The sequence below is a fragment of the Tripterygium wilfordii genome, chromosome 9 (assembly GCF_013401445.1).
Source record: "Tripterygium wilfordii isolate XIE 37 chromosome 9, ASM1340144v1, whole genome shotgun sequence".
NCBI lineage: Eukaryota > Viridiplantae > Streptophyta > Magnoliopsida > Celastrales > Celastraceae > Tripterygium > Tripterygium wilfordii.
In genome coordinates, this window is record NC_052240.1 from 13,730,892 (window position 1) to 13,750,233 (window position 19,342).

Below are 19,342 nucleotides of genomic sequence, written 5' to 3' on the forward strand. Positions count from 1 at the left end.
CATTGGATTTTAAGGAAAAGCACCGAATATGTACAAACGTTGAACCTAAAATGTCATGCTCATACGATCCATCTTTATAAACAGTAACCACTGTGGGTCTGTAATAAGGAGCTAAGATATAGGGGAAGGAAAACGGTGATGTGATTACAAAACTTTGGAGGATAATGATTACTTTCAATAAAATAAACGAGTAAAAGAGCACCATTATGCAAGAAAATAACTTAAATCTCTGGCTTACATTGGCTCTTAAATTGTTTCACTTGTACTCGAACGACGGGACTGGGGGAGGACTTGTTGAATCGAAGCTCTCCAATACCTCTGTTTTACTTCCACTACTTGAACCAGATTCCTGCTTCTTTCCACCACCAAAAAGTCCTCCAAACCATGAGGAGGAAGATGAAGACGAAGATGGATCGTGTCCTGAAATCTCAACATTAGCCGGACCCTGACCTGGAAACTGTCCCATTGGATATCCAGGTAAACCAGCCATATCGGGTGTTGGCTCTTCCATCATTGGCAAATTCTGAGGTGCACTCAAAACCTTGTTCACCATGATACCAATTCCTTCAATCATAGCAAGTAACACCCCACCAAATACTGCTGACCGGGAAGCAGGGCCAAGTCCCTGGCGCATTGAGAGAAACCCTCCAGTAGCAGCACCAGCTATTATTGAGTTCCAGGGATCTTCTTTTTGCCGGATGTACACCATTGTACAATCGAATGTGGAAAATAGCCCACCCCAAACAGCAAAACTACCACCTATACGAGGTGCATTCATGCGCACTGCTTGGGTGCCTCCGCTTAGGCGTGCTCCTTGAGGGGAATTGTAGATGGCCCTAATAAAGTGGAAAGCAGCACCTCCAACAGCACCCATTCCAAATGCACCACCAACATCATCCAGAATACGGTCGGGGCAAGGTTCTCTAGACGTCTCTGGGGTCCCCATGTTTCAAAATCAAGAATCTAGCACTTGATATGAGAACAAATCTTTTGAGAACCCGCTAACTATGGAGATAACCCAAATTGTTTGACAGATAACCAACCAATGGAATCATGCAGACACCTGAAAAGTGGAAAGCAAAATAATGCATATCATCTATTTCACCACAATATAACGATGATGCACTTGGGTATTTTCACCCTAATCTTGGCCACAAGCTCTCTCTATGCCTCCATGTTTCATATTTCGTCATGCAAAATTGGTGCCTTATTCAGAATTTCTACAATTTATGTAATTATTAAACAACCAATATCATCTTATCACAAAAAAAACAAAAAACAAAAGAAAACCATCAGAGGCCAAGAACAAATGATGTATATTTTAGTTTTACATATAATTTTACAATAATTTTAAAATTTTCGCAAATGTTGAATTCTCATTATATATAACAAAATAACAAAAGAATCAACTTCACTTAGTTTTAAGAGAACATATACCATTCATTCAATTCAATCTTTTCAGAAATCATTTCTCTAGAATATGACATGAAGGTCATCGGAGATAGTTTTTCATTGAAAAACCACCCAATATAATCCAAAGTTCAGATCCTTTGACCTAACCTCAATTATTTACGAATTCAAAATAGTTACATTCCAGTGACGAAAAATCATATGACAACAAAAAACAACCAATCATGTAACAACTCTTCGTAAAAGAAGACCCAATGAAGAGATATGACATCTAATATGACCAATTAACCAAAAAATAGAACATCAATATATCAAAGAGAATAATCCGAGTGCCTATGATTCTAAGTCTAGAGCAGATGGAACAAAATTACAACACAAAATGGAAGAGCAGTAGAGAATAATAGAAGCTAGAATTCTCAACAGAAATAGAATCCTAAAATACATCAAATGAAAAGATAGATCATCAATACATGCTCCGTTTGGTAGCCAAGAAAGCAGAGAAAACGCAAATAATAAAAGATCACATCTCTCGGTTTCTCAGTAATCAAGCAAACAGAAGAAGATATACACCTGGAAACAGAGCTCTATATTGAACGAAGAACAGAAGCGAAACTAGGGTTTCGTTCGCTGCAGGTGGATACGCTTTTTTAGGGCGAGATATTTACATAGTTGACTAGTTTACTGTTTTTGCAAAATGGCTCCTCAACATTCATTATTTCGCTTTTTGAGCAAGTCCTTTTAAATATCAATTAGTCATTTAGTCGTCACATAAGGAGCTTACTTACAAAGGTAAAACAAACTGGGGGTGTTGGATTTATGTCAACCTTATAAATAATTTTACTTGGATTTCATCTAGTGATGTGGGATTATAATACTCTCCCTCACTTGTGAGTTAAAAAAATTGAGTATAAGAAGTAGACTATACAAGGTAAGGTCCTTTGAAGTTTGAATTGTGGGTTGATCCATTCAAAGGACATCCAAGACCCCCCTACAATGTGACCCAAATGTAATCAAGGTACCCCTCAGCTGGACTATCCATAACAACACTCGAGAGACCTAACAGGTGATCCAAAAGAATGGAGTTTCACTCCAATATCATATAAAGCTTCTTGAGCTAGACCCAACAAAAGAATTTCATGTATATACACAACCAATTTCAACACATAAGCATTTCATGTACAACCAATTACAAGATACAGATAAAAGCCAACTGATATGAAATACATACATCACATACCACTTATCACTTACTTCAAAACCCAACAAATCCCTCTCCACCAAACACAAGCACTAATTCAATTACATGTCACAATTGCTTAGATGCAAAGGCAAGCAAATTGTGAAAAGAAAAACAAAAGCCAGGCTTGATCTGATATTTGTGCCCATAATAGTTGATTGATCTTGCATTCCTCCACTGCAGAATCAAAGTGCTGTCTTTTCTTCCTCTCCCTTGTTATCTGAAGACATCAGATTCTCCACATAAGTTACAAAGTTAAATGGAGTTTTCAACACAAAATTCAAGTGTATTTTCATTTTTATTGTAAAAATTTTAGAACACAGAGGTCTAGTTATGTAGTAGAAGTCACTACAGTTTATATTTTCTAACAGTTTTAATCATAAATTTATCACTGTAGGATCCACATAAATTTTTGAATTTGATAAATAGACCTCTACTGCAGTGACTTCTACTACAGAACCCCGTCCGATGTAGTCGGAGAGGGAAAAAAAAGCTACTAAAAACTAACTTGGAAGAGCGGAAAGTTCTGAGCTCTTCAACACACGCAGTCTCTTCACCGTTGACACAAACATGCTGCAAGAAAAGTATATTATGAATTCAAATTGTGACGTCTAAGTAACTTTACAACTGCGTTAAGATTTCAAATTTGTAATCTTGATGTCTAAATTGATACGATATGAATTAGATTCTTAGAAGAGGAAGAAAAAGCACTTACTGCCACGGTACATCCCCAACAAGTATTCTGTCACCTTCATAATCCTCATAAACTAGAGTGTATTCTCCATTTTTCCCACTCCCTGAACCTGCAATTCCTTTCGATTCATCCGCTTCGATTTCACTTCCAGCAGCACATGAATCTCCTTGAGCTAATCCCAAAAAAGCATAATAAACAACCAGAAACTAGAAGATATATCATAAGGTCATTAACGACAATAATCCACAAGTTTTGAGAACCTGCAAGGAGACCTCTGAAGAGTTCATCTATAGCAACTGAGAGCTTCTCATAGCTATCGTAGGCTTTCAGATCCACTTTTCTTCCAATTGGGACACCTTCCATATTGATCTTCACAAACAAGTGTTGTTTCTTCTGACTTTCAGAGTCTTTGCCATTCACATTCTCTGCAATTTTCTTTGGTGACTCGGAGTCCAGTTTCGATGCATAGTTGTCTGTGAGTTTCTTCCTGAATGAGCGAACCGGTGGCCAACCCACAATAGGAGCAGCTGCAGTTCTGCTCTTTTTTTGCGCAGAGAAACAGCACTCATCATCATAAACAACAATGAAAGACTTTTTTCAACATAAATTTCTTTATGGCATCATGATTAACAGAACCCATCTCCTTTTTTTTGGACTTATGATTAGTAGAAAAAAGAGGACAAATTCATTGACTGTAAAACAGCAAGAGTTATAATTGCTCTGCATAATCATGTAGAGAAGCAAAGAAAATTCACATATCTACCACTATCTCCGAATAATAAGCAAGAAAAAGAATAATTTACCTTTTATGAGAACTATTTGTCAGAGTCTCTGCACTAGCAGGACTTGCAGATACTGCAACTGCCTTGTTATCTGAGCACTGCAACTCCACCACTGAATCCAGTCCCATAAAAGGCCCCATCTGGGTCGTCAATGGGTACGGAATATAAGAAGAGCTGTTTCTCTCTGTTTTCTCCTCAAGAACTACTACTGCTTTGGCTCCATTTGTTGTTGTGTTGGTGGTGTTGTAATCTCCAGGAGGACCAAGCCTGAGCTCTAGCTTTTTGTCCTCTGATTTCATTGTAAACAACTTTGGGTGTTTCTTCATTTTTTCCTAGGTCAAGAAAATGAAGGAAAATCAAAGGAAAGAGGAGTAATTTTGGGAGATTCGAGACGGGTTTCTTCTCTCAATTAGAGAAGAATAGACAAGTCTCCCAAGTTTCCTGGGCAAGAAACAGAGTGTCTGCGATGACAAGGATGGGTTTGGTTTGGTTTCATCAACTTTTGAAGAGCAAAAGGTTGCAATATATGATGAGAGCGGCCATGTTTGGAACAACAAGAGGAAATTACAAGGAGATTCCCTGACAACAAACCAACCCAGTAATGGAAATAGGAGCCTCCCTCGGACACTCAATTAACAGCGGGGTTTGTGTTTGTGGTTGTGGTCACAAACTAGACCGCGTGACTCTGTATCTTGACAAGACAATGCCTATTTTGCCGCCTCAATTATTACTAAAGTTTAGTTTGGTTTTCATAATTTCATTACAAGTAATCCTCCATTCCAGGATTTTTTTTTTCATTTCTCTAGAAATTGAAGGACAGGTAAGGCATGCACAAATTCATTTGTCAGTTTAGTTGGGTCGAGATTCAATGTAAATCATTTAAAAATAGTTATGTCGACATATAATAATTGAACTCCAAATCTGGGATGAGATTCTTAATACTGTAATCCAGTGAGATAATTAGATAGATTATCGTGAAATGATTCTTGTAATAGGTGAGATCTTACGCCTTATAAGCTAGTGTGTGTCCATGTGTTGATAATCATTTTTAACTTTGAACTTGCCTTGATGGTTTTTATTATTTTTTAAATTTTATGAAGAAAAGGATGGAATAAGTAGCTAGCAGTGGTACAATGCACATGGACTAAAAAACAAGAAAAGGAAGGTCAAGCTCATCATAATAAGCATAAACAGAGGACCTTTTTTGCAACATGTACAATAATGGCGGACCCCTACATTCCACTTATATAGATATGATAGAATTGGCTGCCAAATTCACTTTTTTTTTTTTTTTTGAAGGACCCTTCTTTGCTTTCTGCTCCTCTTCGTCACTTTGTTGTTTGTTGTTATCATAGCATTCTTGCCTGCCCGGTAGCCAACCAATACCTCACTCAATCACACTCTCTCTCTCTCATAATTAAGGATCCCATGATTAATTAACATTCTTCTTTGGGAGCGAATTATGAAAGTTGAAGGTATGAAAAATAGTAGGAACTAACAAAACACTTGGCTAAATATGTAGGAAATTCAAGCTCAACACATCAAGAATATTATCAGTTTCGAGCCACGGGCCCGCATAAATTTATTCTTCATGAGTCGTCGTTAATGGTTCTTAAACTCAAAAAACGAATCACTTGTGTGAAAAGCACTATAAAAACTTTATTTGTATCACTCGATTTTGATATTAGTCTTGTCAATTCCTCGTATTTGTAAATTGAGTTATGCTGCACCCAACACGCGAATTGGTAGAAGCCATGTCCAAGTGGTCAGAGTCTTGGCTCCGATATTGTGTTAAAAATCCAAGCTCAAACACATCAATATATTATTCGCTCTGGGTCATTGGCTCGCAATTATTTGTTTTTAATGACATGTCGCCAATGATTTTTAGACCCAGAAAACGTGTCACTTGTGTGAATTATTTATATACTACTCAATTGAGTTATGTCAATTCAATGTGGAAACATTAATCTTGACATAATCAAACTACAAATAGGGTTTCAAACTATCGATAATCATAGAAATGGGTTTCTAAATTTTGTTGTCACACCTTTGTATGTGTTGTGACACTCAAAGGGAGAGCTTAAATATTGAACTTGGCTAACAACTAGTAGTGGACCTCTCTATCAATTGATATGAATATGATTTGCAATTGCTTTCAAAAACCTTTTAACGATGGCTTCCTTTGAGGACTCGCTCTAAGGAAAACTTGACCATGTTCTTTGATAGTCTCACGTTTCAAGTTAAACGTGGGTATAAATAATAAAGCAAAAATAAGAGATGGCTCGTCATCTTGAAGGCGAGACCCAAGAAGAGTTATTGAAAGCCCACTAGACCATGGGCTTAGAGGCCCGGTTGGTCTTCCGCTATGGCTGAATGCTATTTGGAGGTCAAATCTGAGCCACATCATTTACTAAAATGTTGGAACTGGGCCTACATAGGCTGATTCAAAAGAAGAAGAAAAAAAAACAAGAGCTGTAGTCATAATAAATAGTATTTCAACTTTCAAGATTCAGCTTTGGCTAGACTGACACACATGTCTATGCCTCTCTTGACATGTAAATTCTGCATAATTCTTCCATTTTTTTCTTCAACAATGAGGGGCTTCGTGTATGGTATGCCCACAACATGCTAATTTAGTTCCTTATACATGCCTCCTAAGCCACTTCTGCTTGTCTTACCATCTGAAATATTATCAAATCACATATTTTATAGTGAGTAGAGCAGCAGAGGGTTAGAAAAAGTGTCATTGGACATTCAATATTAGCCTAAAGTTTCACCGTTTGGGCCGCAAGAACGCATGCATGGAAATTTTCAATTGACGATAGTGTAAATTTCACCAAAATTCAGCGTGTGGCTCAAGACCTTTCTAGTCCATTTTAGTCTCAGAGAGACTCATCAATTAGATCAGCACCAAAGAAATGTAAAGACATAAAGAGAGAGAGAGATGTAAAGACATAAAAGAGAGAAAGGGAGAGACCTGAAAATAAGTTTGCAGCTTCTTTCTTAAAATTGCATACTGTTGTTTCACTTGTTCAAAAGTCCTTATGCATCTGGAATAATATTAAAATCAGAATTAATTTCAGCAACCACCGACTCTGACTGAATATGAGTTAATGACCATCATACCCCTCGGCATTTCCTGCTTCGCAGTATTCCCTGAAAACTGTGCATGCCATTGTCACCTTTCTAGCTCCGATGCTGCCAATGTAATTCACCATCATCAAACCTGTTTTCTTAAACGTAACTTATTTTTCTTTTTCTCCTATAATTAAGCATTTAATTACCTTGAGCTGCTACCTTTGAATTGGTGCATGTAATTGTCCAGCTTATCAAAACCGATAGATTTAGTGGTCCTGCAGGGCGCAATTAAATAAATATATATATGTACACACACATACATGCTGTGGTATGTTATTTTATATATGGTACCATATATAGCTTAGATAAATTTCATTTGTTTACTTACAGTGCCTTTTCTATGTTTTGGATCAATCTAGTGGAATCAGTGTAATAAGACGTAACAACATCCTCTACGAAATTGGGGTTGGCATCATCTTGCAAGTCCTCTAGCTGAATGAACTGCTCATCAAGGTAACCCTGTCACATAGAAGAGGCTAAACATACTCAGTCTTAAACAGTTTTTTTTTTTTTTTGAATTAATTCTATTGGCAATCAGATGATGGCGAAAAAGACATTTATACCCTGCCGTTTTTAGCATTTACTTTACGTGCTCTTAATTTATATTTGGATTGATGGACCAACATGGTAAGGCTAGCAACCGAAATACATTCTAACTGTAAGTACCAAAAAAAAAAATTATTGCAAACAAAACCTGATCGAAGAGGGTCTTCCTCATGAAGGTAACTTGCTGTTGCAAGTTCTTTCTTTCCATCTATGTAAATCAATGGGAGGACTGAAGGCTTTAACATTCACCAGATAAATACTGTCATGCTAAGGAAGGATATAGACATATATATATAGCCCACCCAGGAATGCCAGACGAAAATGGAGAATTTGGGGGCAAGAAATATCTCACACATTCATGTAATTGGCCCTCGTTTAGTCGTTTCATCAAAGATTCCAAAACCCACATATCTGGTAGGCGAGGATTGGATCCTACTGAGGACATATCACAACATACAGATGCTACTGATAAAAACGCATACCACGTATGACATGGAGAAGATAAGACTTCCTGCCAAATCAGCACCAAAAATGGTGACTAAAAGTTACTTGAGAATGACAATGTGGCTTTAGGTTCAAGCCGACATTGTTCCTTTCTATCTGATTCCATGGTGTAACTTTTTTGGCGCACCATGGATAAGCATAGCCCAGATCCATCGCTTATGCCGTCCATGCAATCAAACATGCCCTAAAAGAGATTAGGTACTTGTAATTAAATATCAGCCAAAATTAGAGGGTTAAGGAAAGAAGATTTGGCTGAACTTCCCATACACGACAAGAAACAAAATGATGCCTCTCTTTGTTCCATTCATTATAGGTGGTACCAGTAGGCACACGGCAAACCAACGTTGAGCCAAGAACAAACATGAGTGCAACCAGAGCTCCAATGGCCATGCCCCACGAAGGGCACACTTCCAATTTCCAATCATAAGAACAAGTGTCGTCAGAATCTTAACTTATGCCAGATCAAGATGGGGAAGTGACCACCAGATTCTACCATTCAAATATGAAGTGGCATACCATCATGACAAGTATACTAAACCAGACTTAAGAACAGTGACTACAATAACTACATATAATAGTCACTGTTCTTTCTTATATCAGTAATCAGTCCCTGTTTCAAAAATCAGAGAAAAGAACCAATAAATCTTATATGTAATAACACAAGTCCTCAAAGGATCATCAGTTCTAGCCAAGGGACAAAAAGATGTGAACCCATAGACTACTACACTAACATCTTTTACACACAGAATTGATCGTTCATATATCCTACAAGCCAAAGGAACTGCATAACTTTATGGCCGGACGAAAAAAAAACATAAGTGCAAATATATATCATACATGTCCCCGACAATTTCAATTCCTGAAAACAGACTTCACATATTATGTGAGGGTAAAATATATATATATCACACACGTCCCCGATCCTGTCCACGAGGGAGCCTTGTGCACGAGAATTGTTTACCTTACATATGTACTTAGCTAAGTTATCATACATAGCTTCGGTATTGAATAAATTTATAAATTTGCTAAGTCAGCATCATAAGAGGCAAAAAAAATTCCACAAAAAATATGAGTGTTTTCTAAAGGAAGCTGTACTATTGCAAAAATATTTTGAAAATTAACTCATAATCTATTACTCATTGAAATGCACAACAGAACAAGTGACTGACTAAATGTCTCAAATTTTCAGGTGAGCAAGAACCCACAGGCCACAGGGCATGTTTCGGTAGATTAGCAAGAAGTTGGTGCCCCAGAAATCCATGAAGGATTCTCAAATCAAGCTGATTACTATGACAAAATGCACTGATGAAAATTAAAGAGCAGAATGTCACTTGCATCAGAAGTACACATTTTAAATGGGAAGTCCATTCTTTCGTAAAATCCATGGGTTATGAGTTGGGTACAAACACTTGCCTTGTAAGCCACTTAATACCTCCATGTTTTTCCAACGTGCGACTTTTTGTGTGGGTCCCAACACTACCCTTCACACATAAACATTGGGCCTCTCATTGGACCCTTCACCAAAACGGCCACATTGGACCCTTCACCGTACAACCATAACCTTCGCTCTGATACCATTTCAAAATTTTGGACCTTGGGGAAGCCCACATTACATAGGCCTACAATTGGGCTTATAAGGCAAGTAGATGGGTGGCCCGTTCTTCCCCAAAAGTCATGGCTCTTGAGATGGGTCCAAACACTTGCCTTATAAGCCACATAAGGCCCCCATATTTTCCCAATGTGGGACTTCTTGGGTAGGTTCCAACAAGAAGTAAGAGCAAAGAATCATTATAACTCACAAAAGAGGAACAGTAGAAAGAAAAATATATGTAATGATTGATCCAATGGCATCACCTTTAAGCAAACAGACAGGGACTTTCGCATACCTTTCAGAGTCTACGCAACTCTGAGAAACATGATAAAGGAGAAAGAGAGTTAAGAGAGATGCCCCCTTCATTCCTTTGTCACCCACCAATACAAGGAAGAAAGGGACGGTTAAGTTCTCAAACACCATTGATTTCTCCATCTGAAGCTTTTTTGCAGATGTGTCTTATCCATTGTTAAACAATCATTTCTTTTTGATTTGAGGGATTGAAATTCTCTCTTTACATCACTATCTCCTATGTTGATAAGATACTACATCGACATGACAGATATTACTTGTCAAGCCAGATAAGCTCTTCCAGAAAGATTAGCTTCCAAGAAAATATCCTCCAATTGTCAAGTTAAATTCACTAACTCAACGGTGCAAGATTCAGTGAACAACTTATTATCCAAAATATATAATAGTTTGTGCAACAGACAAAAGACGAGGAGAGAAGCTTGTTCAAAATGTCAAAGACACTTAAAATCTGGATGATTAAAAGGAAAGAAAATGATAAATTCTGTTTGCATTATTATATTACAACATGCGTTGTACAATCATTTATCGAGCAAGGCCAAGGATATTAAATAGACTAAACCATTAGAAAGAGAAGGTTTCACAAGAAAGAAGCTGCCTTTCACCACATGGACATAAAAAGACTGTTCGCACATTCTTGCAGACAGTAAGCGAAATAGTAGCGTAGCCACCATGAAAAGCTCAGAAGAAGGATTAAATAATCAAATTCAAAATGCATTACAAACAGGCTGGGGAAAAAAAAGTAAAGTAAAACTACCAAGTTCAAGAGCAAAGAAAAAAAGGGAATCTATGCGGGGAGAGAAGGCAAAGTTAAAGAATCAAGAACAGTATAAATAAGGAATCCAAAAGGAACCTGTCTGGGCAGGAGAGGTAAATACATCTGCATCAAAAACAAATGTGGGGCCCTCCCAATAAATTCTCTTTTGCCAGGGACGAAGAATATGCTTACCGAATACCGATACACTCCAAAAAATTTGCGGGTGATAATAAATCCAACTGAACTCAATCTGATGGTTGATCACAGATTTGCCCACATAAATTCTTCTTACACTTGGGTTCTGCTCATCTGTGCAAGAATCCCATTGCCTGGTATACATTATTTAAAGTGGTATCTGCTATATCTGAAGCTTTTGTAGCACCCTCTGTCAAGACTCTATCCAGATATGTAGAATCAGAAATTATCTCCATATAACGAACCTAGACAAGTAAAAGGTGTAAATAAGCAATAATTGAAAATCGGCAAGGGAAGGACAAATCAGCCATCTATTTGACAGAAAATGGGAATCATCACTGCAGAACAGCAGAGGTGGCAACAATGGATAGGGTATGGAAAATTAAGATATCGGCAGAAAATAAAACGGCATGCAAAGAAAGCAAGCAAAAGAGTTGGATGGATGCATAAATTATTTGCAAACAATAATAAACACAGTGCATGCCGGTTCTCTGCAACACATTCAAAATGGATACACTCACACCGATACTAGCACATATCCACACACATATACATCTATAATTAAAAGATACAGCAGAAAAGTAAATGCAGAAACAGGTGGCCGTGTGAAGGAACAGGCGAGTTGTCATCTCAGTTTTGATTTTCCAACTTCCAATGGTACATGCCAGAATGCAATACCAAGTTTGGCATGCTCAACGTTCTTGAACAATTAGCACATAAGTTTGGACCACCAAAATCGGGCTTGTTTAAATCTCATAAAATTACACAGTAAGCAACTCATTCATAGTGTATTTTAGACAATCAGTTCGAAGCATCGATTTTTCTTCCACAAATAAATAACGATATAAAAAAAATAGTGAAAAATACAATTGGCTTTGGTAAATTTTTATTTGGAATGTTGTATGATAAAATTTACAACAAACTCGTTACAGTATTTAGGAAATCACAGCACAGCTCAAGAAAATGAAAAGGCTGCCACCCTAAAAAGCTTTTCAGCATTATGTTCATGCCAGATCACAACATTATGGGCTTTGAAGCGAAGATTATGAACATATAGCTGACCCTGAATATCGTGGATTGTTGATATTTTGGACCTTGGGGGAGACCATATTATATGGGCCTACAATTGGGTTTACAAGGCATTGGATGGGTGCCATTCTTTCTCAAAAGTCATGGCTCATGAGTTATATCCAAACACTTACCTTCTAAGCCACTTAACACCTCCATATTTTTCCAATGTGACACTTCTTGTGTGGGTTGCAACACTCCCCCTCACACAAGAGGCCATCAACATCAGGCCTTTCATTTGACCCTTCACCATACGGCCACTTGGGCCTTTCACCATACGGGCCTCTTTTGGATCCTAAACATTATGGGCTTTCAAGCAAAGATTATAAGCATATAATTGACCCTGAATATCATGGACTGTTGACATTTTGGACCTTGGGGGAGCCTTCATTACATGGGCCTACAATTGGGTTTACAAGGCATTGGATGGGTGGCCCATTCTTTCTCAAAAGCCATGGCTCATTAGTTAGGTCTAAACACTTGCCTTACAAGCCACTTAACACCTCCATATTTTTCCAACGTGGGGCTTCTTGTGTGGGTTCCAACACTCCCCTCACGCAAGAGCCCATAACATCGGGCCTTTCATTTGGCCCTTCACCATACGGCCACTTGGGCCTTATTCCATCGGACCTCTTTTGGGCCCTAAACACACCCCCATAACCTCCGCTCTAATACCATGTTGATATTTTGGACCTTGGGAAGCCAACATTACATGGACCTACAATTGGGTTTACAAGACAAGTGGATGGGTGGCCCATTCTTTCTAAAAAGCCATGGCTTATGAGTTAGATCCAAACTTGCCTTATAGGCCACTTAACACCTCCATATTTTCCAATGTGGGACTTCTTGTGTGGATTCCTACATGGACTAATGCTACGATGATGATGATGAATTGTTTTGTTAAAATAGGCAAAGAAAATATAACAAATCGACATCAAGTGCAATAAGTAGAAAGAGATATGTTAAGGCAAGAATCAAGGACATCACATATAGGTGGGAACCTGGATGGGGTGCAGATGATCAATCAAGGCATCTGCCAAGAGGGCTTTGAATGTACCCCAATTCATATCTTTGCATTCATGTGCAACTTCCTACGATAGGAAAAAGGTTTTGAGAGAATATCTAGGCATTGATAAAACAGTAAAGTCAAATGAATCCTCAGGTAAAAGTACTTCCTCACTGGGAAGACACAAGACAAAAAATTGTAAAACAATGAAGAGATTATGGAATCTATAAATTAACTTTTAATGCAGTATCCAGTTAGTTACATTACCTCTTTGGTTTTGCCTGAAATAAGTTGATAGACTGAAAGAAGATTATTGCATTCAGGTCTTTCTGGATTGTCAAACTCCAGACTGTAACAATACAAGAAGAAATACATTGCTCAAGCCAATTAAGTAGTGAGCAAATACTTAATATATACACACAGAGAAACAATGATGCTGACACAGCAGCCACAACAATTACTAACCAGGGGTAGGAGTCTGTTTTGCACCGTTTAACCTTGTTAGCTATTACCTACAAAGGAAGAACGACAGATAAAAGGTAAAGGAGGACCCAATAACTTAAGCTAGCAAATTAGATATGTCACATGTTCTATTGGTAATCATTAAGAAGTAAGGATAATTAATCTGAAGAACACTGCAATAAAGAAATTACCCAGCGATCAATAAGACGACAAGAAAGAATGTTTGCATCATTCCAGAGATAGACGAATACTAACTTCAAACCTCAATTTAAAGAAAGCAGAAAAATGCTTGGTGAATCCACTTATAGAGATGTCAGTTTGAAAAACCACTCTCGCATTGTAAAGAGACAGTTATTAGCAATGTCTCACTTTCAAAAGCAAGCTTAATACTGCACCAAAGCTCCGCACTCAACTTAATAGTAAGAATAATATTCATAAAAGAGTTAGATCTGTATATTATGTACCATAAAGGCCAAGAATAGGTTGTTTACAGCATATGTCACAATTCCGCTTATCAGCATCCAAAGTAGCTCTAACGGAAACTTTTGCTCAGATTTTCTTCCTTTCTCATGATGTGGAACCTCCAAGATAGGTGTCATTGGACCCATCTCTGCAGAGTAAATTCCAGATATTGGTAGTTACCTGCTAATCACCGTATCGTTTTTAATCCAAGTTTTCGGCTGGAGCTCCGGTTAATAACATGATTGCCGACAAACTAAATTCAGTCAGCATAATTTTGCATGCCAGTGCTAAAGCTAGAAGTAGTCTCCAATTTCATTAATGTCGGCTGAGCTATTTAATATGCTGCTTGCTTATACACAAGATACTATGAAATTCATCAACCACTTAATTAGAAGACGACAAAAGATCCAAGAGTATTCAGATATCTCCCCTGTTCCACCATCTACTCATGTTGCCCCCTGAAGTAATAAAACAACATTTCACTTTACCCTACTATTGCAATGGGTATGATGACATTTTTGCCTACTTACAAACAGATTTGCTTCAACAACAATATAGGCATCGATCCTGACATAATCATTTACTTTCACTTACAATAAATTATATTTAACATCAAGCCAATGCTTATGTACAAACACATAAGCAGGGAAAAAGAAGTATACTCACGTCTTTTGTGTCAAGGAGATTGATTCGGGACATATCAGAAGGTGCAGACTTGGACATCTACATTTAAAGCCCAAAAAGGACTCAGCAGTCAGTATGAAAAAAGAGCTAGTCCAAGAGAACATTTTCTTTCTTTCTGTTTTTTGGGAACTGAGGAAGAGTGAATATCCGAAGCCTATTAAATATTGTCATTACATAGATTTGTTTCCACTTCTGGATTTTGTAGTTTCAAACCCAAATTCGCTAATGGAAAAGACAAATCATGACTTCACAAAGGCTCATAGGATATAAAGCATTACCTTTGTTAATGTTAATATATCATTTTCAAGAATAAATTCATAAAAATTTCAAGAATAAAGTCTGATACAGTGAGAACCTTGGAAAGACCATCAGTGAGAGACATGACTCGTGCTCCCGCTGGTGGTATAAGAGGCTCAGGGACCTATATCAGGTATTCATTGAGGAAAGCATCAGTCCTGTCATCTATGCAATATCATGAGCTCAAGAGAATAGCATCAACAAAGAATCAGGAAAGTAAATCCACCTTAAAAATAGCACCACCTCTCCTGTCACCAAATACAAAATATTGCTGACAAGGTCAAGAGAAAACGAACTGGAACTCTTAAAAAAATTTATAAAATATCCAAGTTGAAAATTTATTTGTTCTCACCCTCCCAATTTTTTCCATTTTCTTCCTCCATATAGATAATTAAAGCGCTCAGCCAACTCACGGGTTAACTCCAGATGCTGCTTTTGGTCCTCGCCAACTGGGACGAAGTCAGACTATAGAGGCAAATATCAATTTATAAGAATCATGCAAGCCTATGGTGATTATCATTTTACAACAAATACGCAATAGAAAATAAATACAACCCGAACAGCTATATTAGTTGCAATTCTGAATATCAAAGGATTAATGCTTTAAAAATATCATACTAATCAATTACAACCAATATGCATCCGAAGACAATCACAAATGAAGGTGGTTATAATGTTCCAATTAAATATTTAAGTACTGCTTTATTAATAGCACAACGAGAGATCGGGAGTCCCTTCTTCCCTACCCAAACAATTGTGGAACACATATACACAAATAAAGGCATTTAAAAATGAAGAGTTAATAATCATATAAAATACAAATCTATCCATTCAGAAACTTCCAATAGAATGTGGTTAGAAAACCACCTGGTATAAGAGAATGTCAGAAGCCATCAGAACAGGATAGGTTAAAAGAGCAACTCCGACATTCTCATCCCCCTGAAAAATGAAGACACTCATCTGAATCACTAATAAGATTTTAATATAGAGACAAGTGACAGACAACTAAGGTCAAACCAAGGTTTAAAGTCTACCATGAACAACCAGCAATCTCAATTTATATGCTGAACTTCATAAATACTTAAAAGAAGCGAGAACAATAGTAAAAATATTGTATTGACTTGTCCACGGAAATATATTTATTATACAGAACCTTGCAAAGTGGCATACTTAGGAGGTTCATCATTCAAGTTCCTCATCAGTTTTTAAGATAAAGATTGGAGGGGAATTGAATTCATATGTGTGGAAAACTAGACTTCAATCAAAGAATTATAAGTTGCAATAGAAGGTAGTGAAAATCTTAAGCATACGTTAAAAGAGAAAGATATATAGAGACAGAGAAATAAAAGGAGTTTCATCTGTCATACAGCTATAGACGCACCGCCTTGCGGGACTTCTCTTTAAACTGAATCATTCTGTTAAGCCAACCAATTGGCGTAGCAGAACTAAGAAGCCACATCAATTCTACATGAGCACGAACATGCGACTGCACAAAAACAGATGCCTGCACGTACAGCTCATGTCAACTTTAATTGAATTTACAAATATAATGTACAGCACATTAACAAAATTTAAACAGCTTTATTAAGGGACAAAATCCACGAAACCTTGGACGTGTCTATGCCACATGCCAAATATAAGGCTGCTGTATCCCTTGTTGCCTTAGACAACTGTTGTGTATCATATGGTAATGTGATCTGCAAGTCAGAAAATCTGCCCACTGTTAAACTAGACCCAGTAGTTATACAAGAACAAGAAGAATCAAGCCATAAAAATGAGTTCTATCGTAGAAGAACAACTAAAATCTAAAAACTAAAAATATGGATATCTTTCATTTTCTTATTTAAAGGTGGAGGAGATAATTTTTGAAAATGAAAGCAGCATGCCATTAGTTCTTTTGCCTGATGAATTATTGTACAGATAATTGATCAAAACATTTATGCACCAAAGGTCGCAATCTACAATCAGAATGCTCCAAGGCAAGAGTTATGATAATCACGATGCCGTCAAACACTATAGCACTACAACCAAATGAACTAACACATCATAGCCAGACATGAAAACCATGAAAGCAAGAGTCAATAACACCAGCCAGAGATCTACACTTTGTAACTGCTTAAACTCCCACAGGCAGTGGAGTATAAGTGAGAGGATAATTCCACTGGAAATGTTTTCAACCTTCGGGCTCATTCATCATATATTTGCTCAAGAAGATAAATCTTAGTTACATTTGGGAAGAGTGACAAAAAATTATGAAAAGCCCAGTGACTTTAAACCGGAACCAAAACTTAATTTGGAGAAACTTTTTAGAACCAGAATGAACGAATGCATTTTGATTATCGGTAGCCCAGAAACTGTTGGATACCTTCACCGAAGAAGTCAATGGTGCCAACATCACAGTTTAAGAAAAGAGTAAAGCATAATTGCTCATCAACACTGTCAAAAAACAATGTATTGAAAGCTATACCACATACATTTGTGTTTTCTTCACACAACTAACTCAACCCATGCCCCAGGCCTTTAGCCTGAATCCAAACTGCCAAACTCTTCAGCAAGGCAGATTTTATATAAACAATGCCTCTCATCCATAGGACTGTCGGTTGACATTTAAAATTGAAGATTATCCAAAACCATAAATTAGTGATCTACAAATATCTTGATGGATCCAGGAATTTAGGAAAAAAGAAAAACATGAATAACATCTCTATCCCAGGTCTGCTCTAGTTTTCAAGCACCCAAGACCAAGGCAGTACAAGAAGATTGAACAGTGAACTTCAAACTCAAACAAGTATGGAGCAGTTTTGACATACCGCATGGAGGTCCACAATGAAGAAAAGAGTTTCATATGTGTTCTGCAAATTGAAATAAAAACACAGTTACCAGAATAAGGAGATATTGCAAAATTCGTAACTAAAATTCTTTAAGCATGTCATACAATCACACCCTCTTACGCCATGCAGTGGCAAATCATGTCACTGAATTAATGATTCCTCCTTAGGGGATAAGTGAACCATATATATCCATTGATGAGAACGTAACAGGTGTCCTATACATTATGTTGTCCAGGTTGGACAATGCATGCAGATCAAAGACAAGTCATGAGCATAACAAAGTAATAAATTTCTTTCCCCATCAAATGATTTGCCTGTTTTCGGAAGATACATTTACTCTATGAGCCACCTAAAAACCAAAGCTAACAACACAAGGCATCTAAACGTAGATCTAAAAGTGACGCCAGCATCCGTTAAAAGAATAGAAAGGGAAATATAGAGGGAGAGGATGAAACAATCAACTTGAATTAAATAAAGCATTCATAGATATCAAGAGACAGAAAATACCAAGAGAGACATGAACAAAATCAATACCAACTGCAATAAAAATGGAGTCACAATCGAGGATAACTTAATATCACAAAGTTTAGCAAAATTTCTTATATGTTGAGAGAATTAACCACTGTTTCAAACAAACAAACAATCGGGAAATTTCAACTCTGTTAACATGATTCAATTTGGAATATATCTTAACATAACGAGTTCAAAACCAACCTGAAGCTCTATCCAATTTTTTATGGCACCAAGATAATTTCCAAGGTGGATAGATCCAGTCGGCTGGACTCCAGACACTATCCTCTTCCTGGAAATAAATATTCAAATGAGAATGCACAATTTTTTGCAACTGATAATTTGGACATAAAACATGTCATACACATGTTCTCAAAACTCATTCTGTATGGCCAAATTTTACCTAATAGAGCTTGTATTGCTCTCTTGAGCAGTGGATTCGGAGACCGAGACACTGCAGCAACATCGAAAACCAGCGTCACTGTTTCCTTGGCCAACACGATTATGACGACTCAGTACCGAGTTCGTCAAGCGTCTACTTCCGAGTCCACAGCGCGACCTGCTCGAAACCAAAACAGACGAGGTGAATTATGAATCAACAACAAGTTCATGCATTATGAGAGAGCGCATACAGTGGAGAAGGGAGGGCTGAGCAAGAGTTCGTAAGGATGAGCATGTTAGAGAGGATTGAGCGCCCCATCCCTTCTCCTAATTCCGTCTAGGAAACGGGTTGTTTGGGTAGGGTACGATGGCGATGAGGCCAACGGTAAAATATACTTGATATTTATAACCGTTGGTGGTTTTACTCGTGTAATCTGAACTGTCCATTAAAATGACCTGGAAGGAAACTTTCCTTTTT

General features: G+C 37.4%; 4 protein-coding genes across 5 annotated transcripts; all 4 read right to left on the reverse strand.

Moving 5' to 3' along the window:
• Positions 1–9: 9 nt before the first annotated feature.
• Positions 10–2,131, reverse strand: LOC120005700 (mitochondrial import inner membrane translocase subunit TIM17-2-like). Its single transcript, XM_038855486.1, has 2 exons — positions 1,981–2,131; positions 10–1,063 (listed from the first exon to the last, which is right to left on the reverse strand). Exon 2 carries the CDS (start codon positions 944–946, stop codon positions 257–259), a length of 690 nt encoding a protein of 229 aa, XP_038711414.1. The 5' UTR covers positions 947–1,063; positions 1,981–2,131; the 3' UTR covers positions 10–256.
• A 394-nt stretch (positions 2,132–2,525) lies between these two features.
• On the reverse strand, positions 2,526–4,805 carry LOC120005304 (auxin-responsive protein IAA2-like). Of its 2 annotated transcripts, XM_038854871.1 has the most exons (5): positions 4,145–4,803; positions 3,602–3,876; positions 3,363–3,513; positions 3,156–3,220; positions 2,526–2,867 (listed from the first exon to the last, which is right to left on the reverse strand). In XM_038854871.1, exons 1-5 carry the CDS (start codon positions 4,447–4,449, stop codon positions 2,833–2,835), a joined length of 831 nt encoding a protein of 276 aa, XP_038710799.1. In that variant the 5' UTR covers positions 4,450–4,803; the 3' UTR covers positions 2,526–2,832. The 2 variants fall into 2 exon arrangements, with proteins under 2 accessions (XP_038710799.1, XP_038710800.1); XM_038854872.1 differs by lacking the exon at positions 3,156–3,220 and having other exon boundaries at positions 4,145–4,805.
• A 1,772-nt stretch (positions 4,806–6,577) lies between these two features.
• LOC120006144 (histidine-containing phosphotransfer protein 4-like) lies at positions 6,578–10,728 on the reverse strand. Its single transcript, XM_038856061.1, has 6 exons — positions 7,956–10,728; positions 7,590–7,720; positions 7,408–7,476; positions 7,250–7,321; positions 7,101–7,173; positions 6,578–6,804 (listed from the first exon to the last, which is right to left on the reverse strand). Exons 1-6 carry the CDS (start codon positions 8,013–8,015, stop codon positions 6,778–6,780), a joined length of 432 nt encoding a protein of 143 aa, XP_038711989.1. The 5' UTR covers positions 8,016–10,728; the 3' UTR covers positions 6,578–6,777.
• Positions 10,729–10,882: 154 nt separating this feature from the next.
• Positions 10,883–19,239, reverse strand: LOC120006143 (tryptophan--tRNA ligase, chloroplastic/mitochondrial). Its single transcript, XM_038856060.1, has 15 exons — positions 19,116–19,239; positions 18,887–19,042; positions 18,688–18,775; positions 17,953–17,994; positions 16,750–16,839; positions 16,524–16,646; positions 16,010–16,081; positions 15,495–15,607; positions 15,369–15,390; positions 15,201–15,266; positions 14,828–14,884; positions 13,703–13,749; positions 13,505–13,586; positions 13,233–13,322; positions 10,883–11,408 (listed from the first exon to the last, which is right to left on the reverse strand). The coding sequence occupies exons 1-15, from the start codon at positions 19,181–19,183 to the stop codon at positions 11,274–11,276; spliced, it is 1,251 nt and encodes a 416-aa protein (XP_038711988.1). The 5' UTR covers positions 19,184–19,239; the 3' UTR covers positions 10,883–11,273.
• Between the last annotated feature and the right edge of the window lie 103 nt (positions 19,240–19,342).

Excerpts from the sequence above, each read along its gene's own strand:
- LOC120006143 (XM_038856060.1), bottom strand. The coding sequence starts at position 19,183 with ATGGGGCGCTCAATCCTCTCTAACATGCTCATCCTTACGAACTCTTGC. Across the intron at positions 18,776-18,886 it reads AGCAATACAAGCTCTATTAG|GAAGAGGATAGTGTCTGGAG; the intron begins GTAAAATTTGGC and ends ATTTATTTCCAG. Across the intron at positions 16,840-17,952 it reads TCATTGTGGACCTCCATGCG|ATCACATTACCATATGATAC; the intron begins GTATGTCAAAAC and ends TCTGACTTGCAG.
- LOC120006144 (XM_038856061.1), bottom strand. The coding sequence starts at position 8,015 with ATGGAAAGAAAGAACTTGCAACAGCAAGTTACCTTCATGAGGAAGACC. Across the intron at positions 7,322-7,407 it reads TTCAAAGGTAGCAGCTCAAG|CATCGGAGCTAGAAAGGTGA; the intron begins GTAATTAAATGC and ends TTACATTGGCAG. Across the intron at positions 6,805-7,100 it reads AGCTGCAAACTTATTTTCAG|ATGGTAAGACAAGCAGAAGT; the intron begins GTCTCTCCCTTT and ends ATAATATTTCAG.
- LOC120005700 (XM_038855486.1), bottom strand. The coding sequence starts at position 946 with ATGGGGACCCCAGAGACGTCTAGAGAACCTTGCCCCGACCGTATTCTG.
- LOC120005304 (XM_038854871.1), bottom strand. The coding sequence starts at position 4,449 with ATGAAGAAACACCCAAAGTTGTTTACAATGAAATCAGAGGACAAAAAG. Across the intron at positions 3,221-3,362 it reads GTTGGGGATGTACCGTGGCA|CATGTTTGTGTCAACGGTGA; the intron begins GTAAGTGCTTTT and ends CTTTTCTTGCAG. Across the intron at positions 2,868-3,155 it reads AGAACTTTCCGCTCTTCCAA|ATAACAAGGGAGAGGAAGAA; the intron begins GTTAGTTTTTAG and ends TGATGTCTTCAG.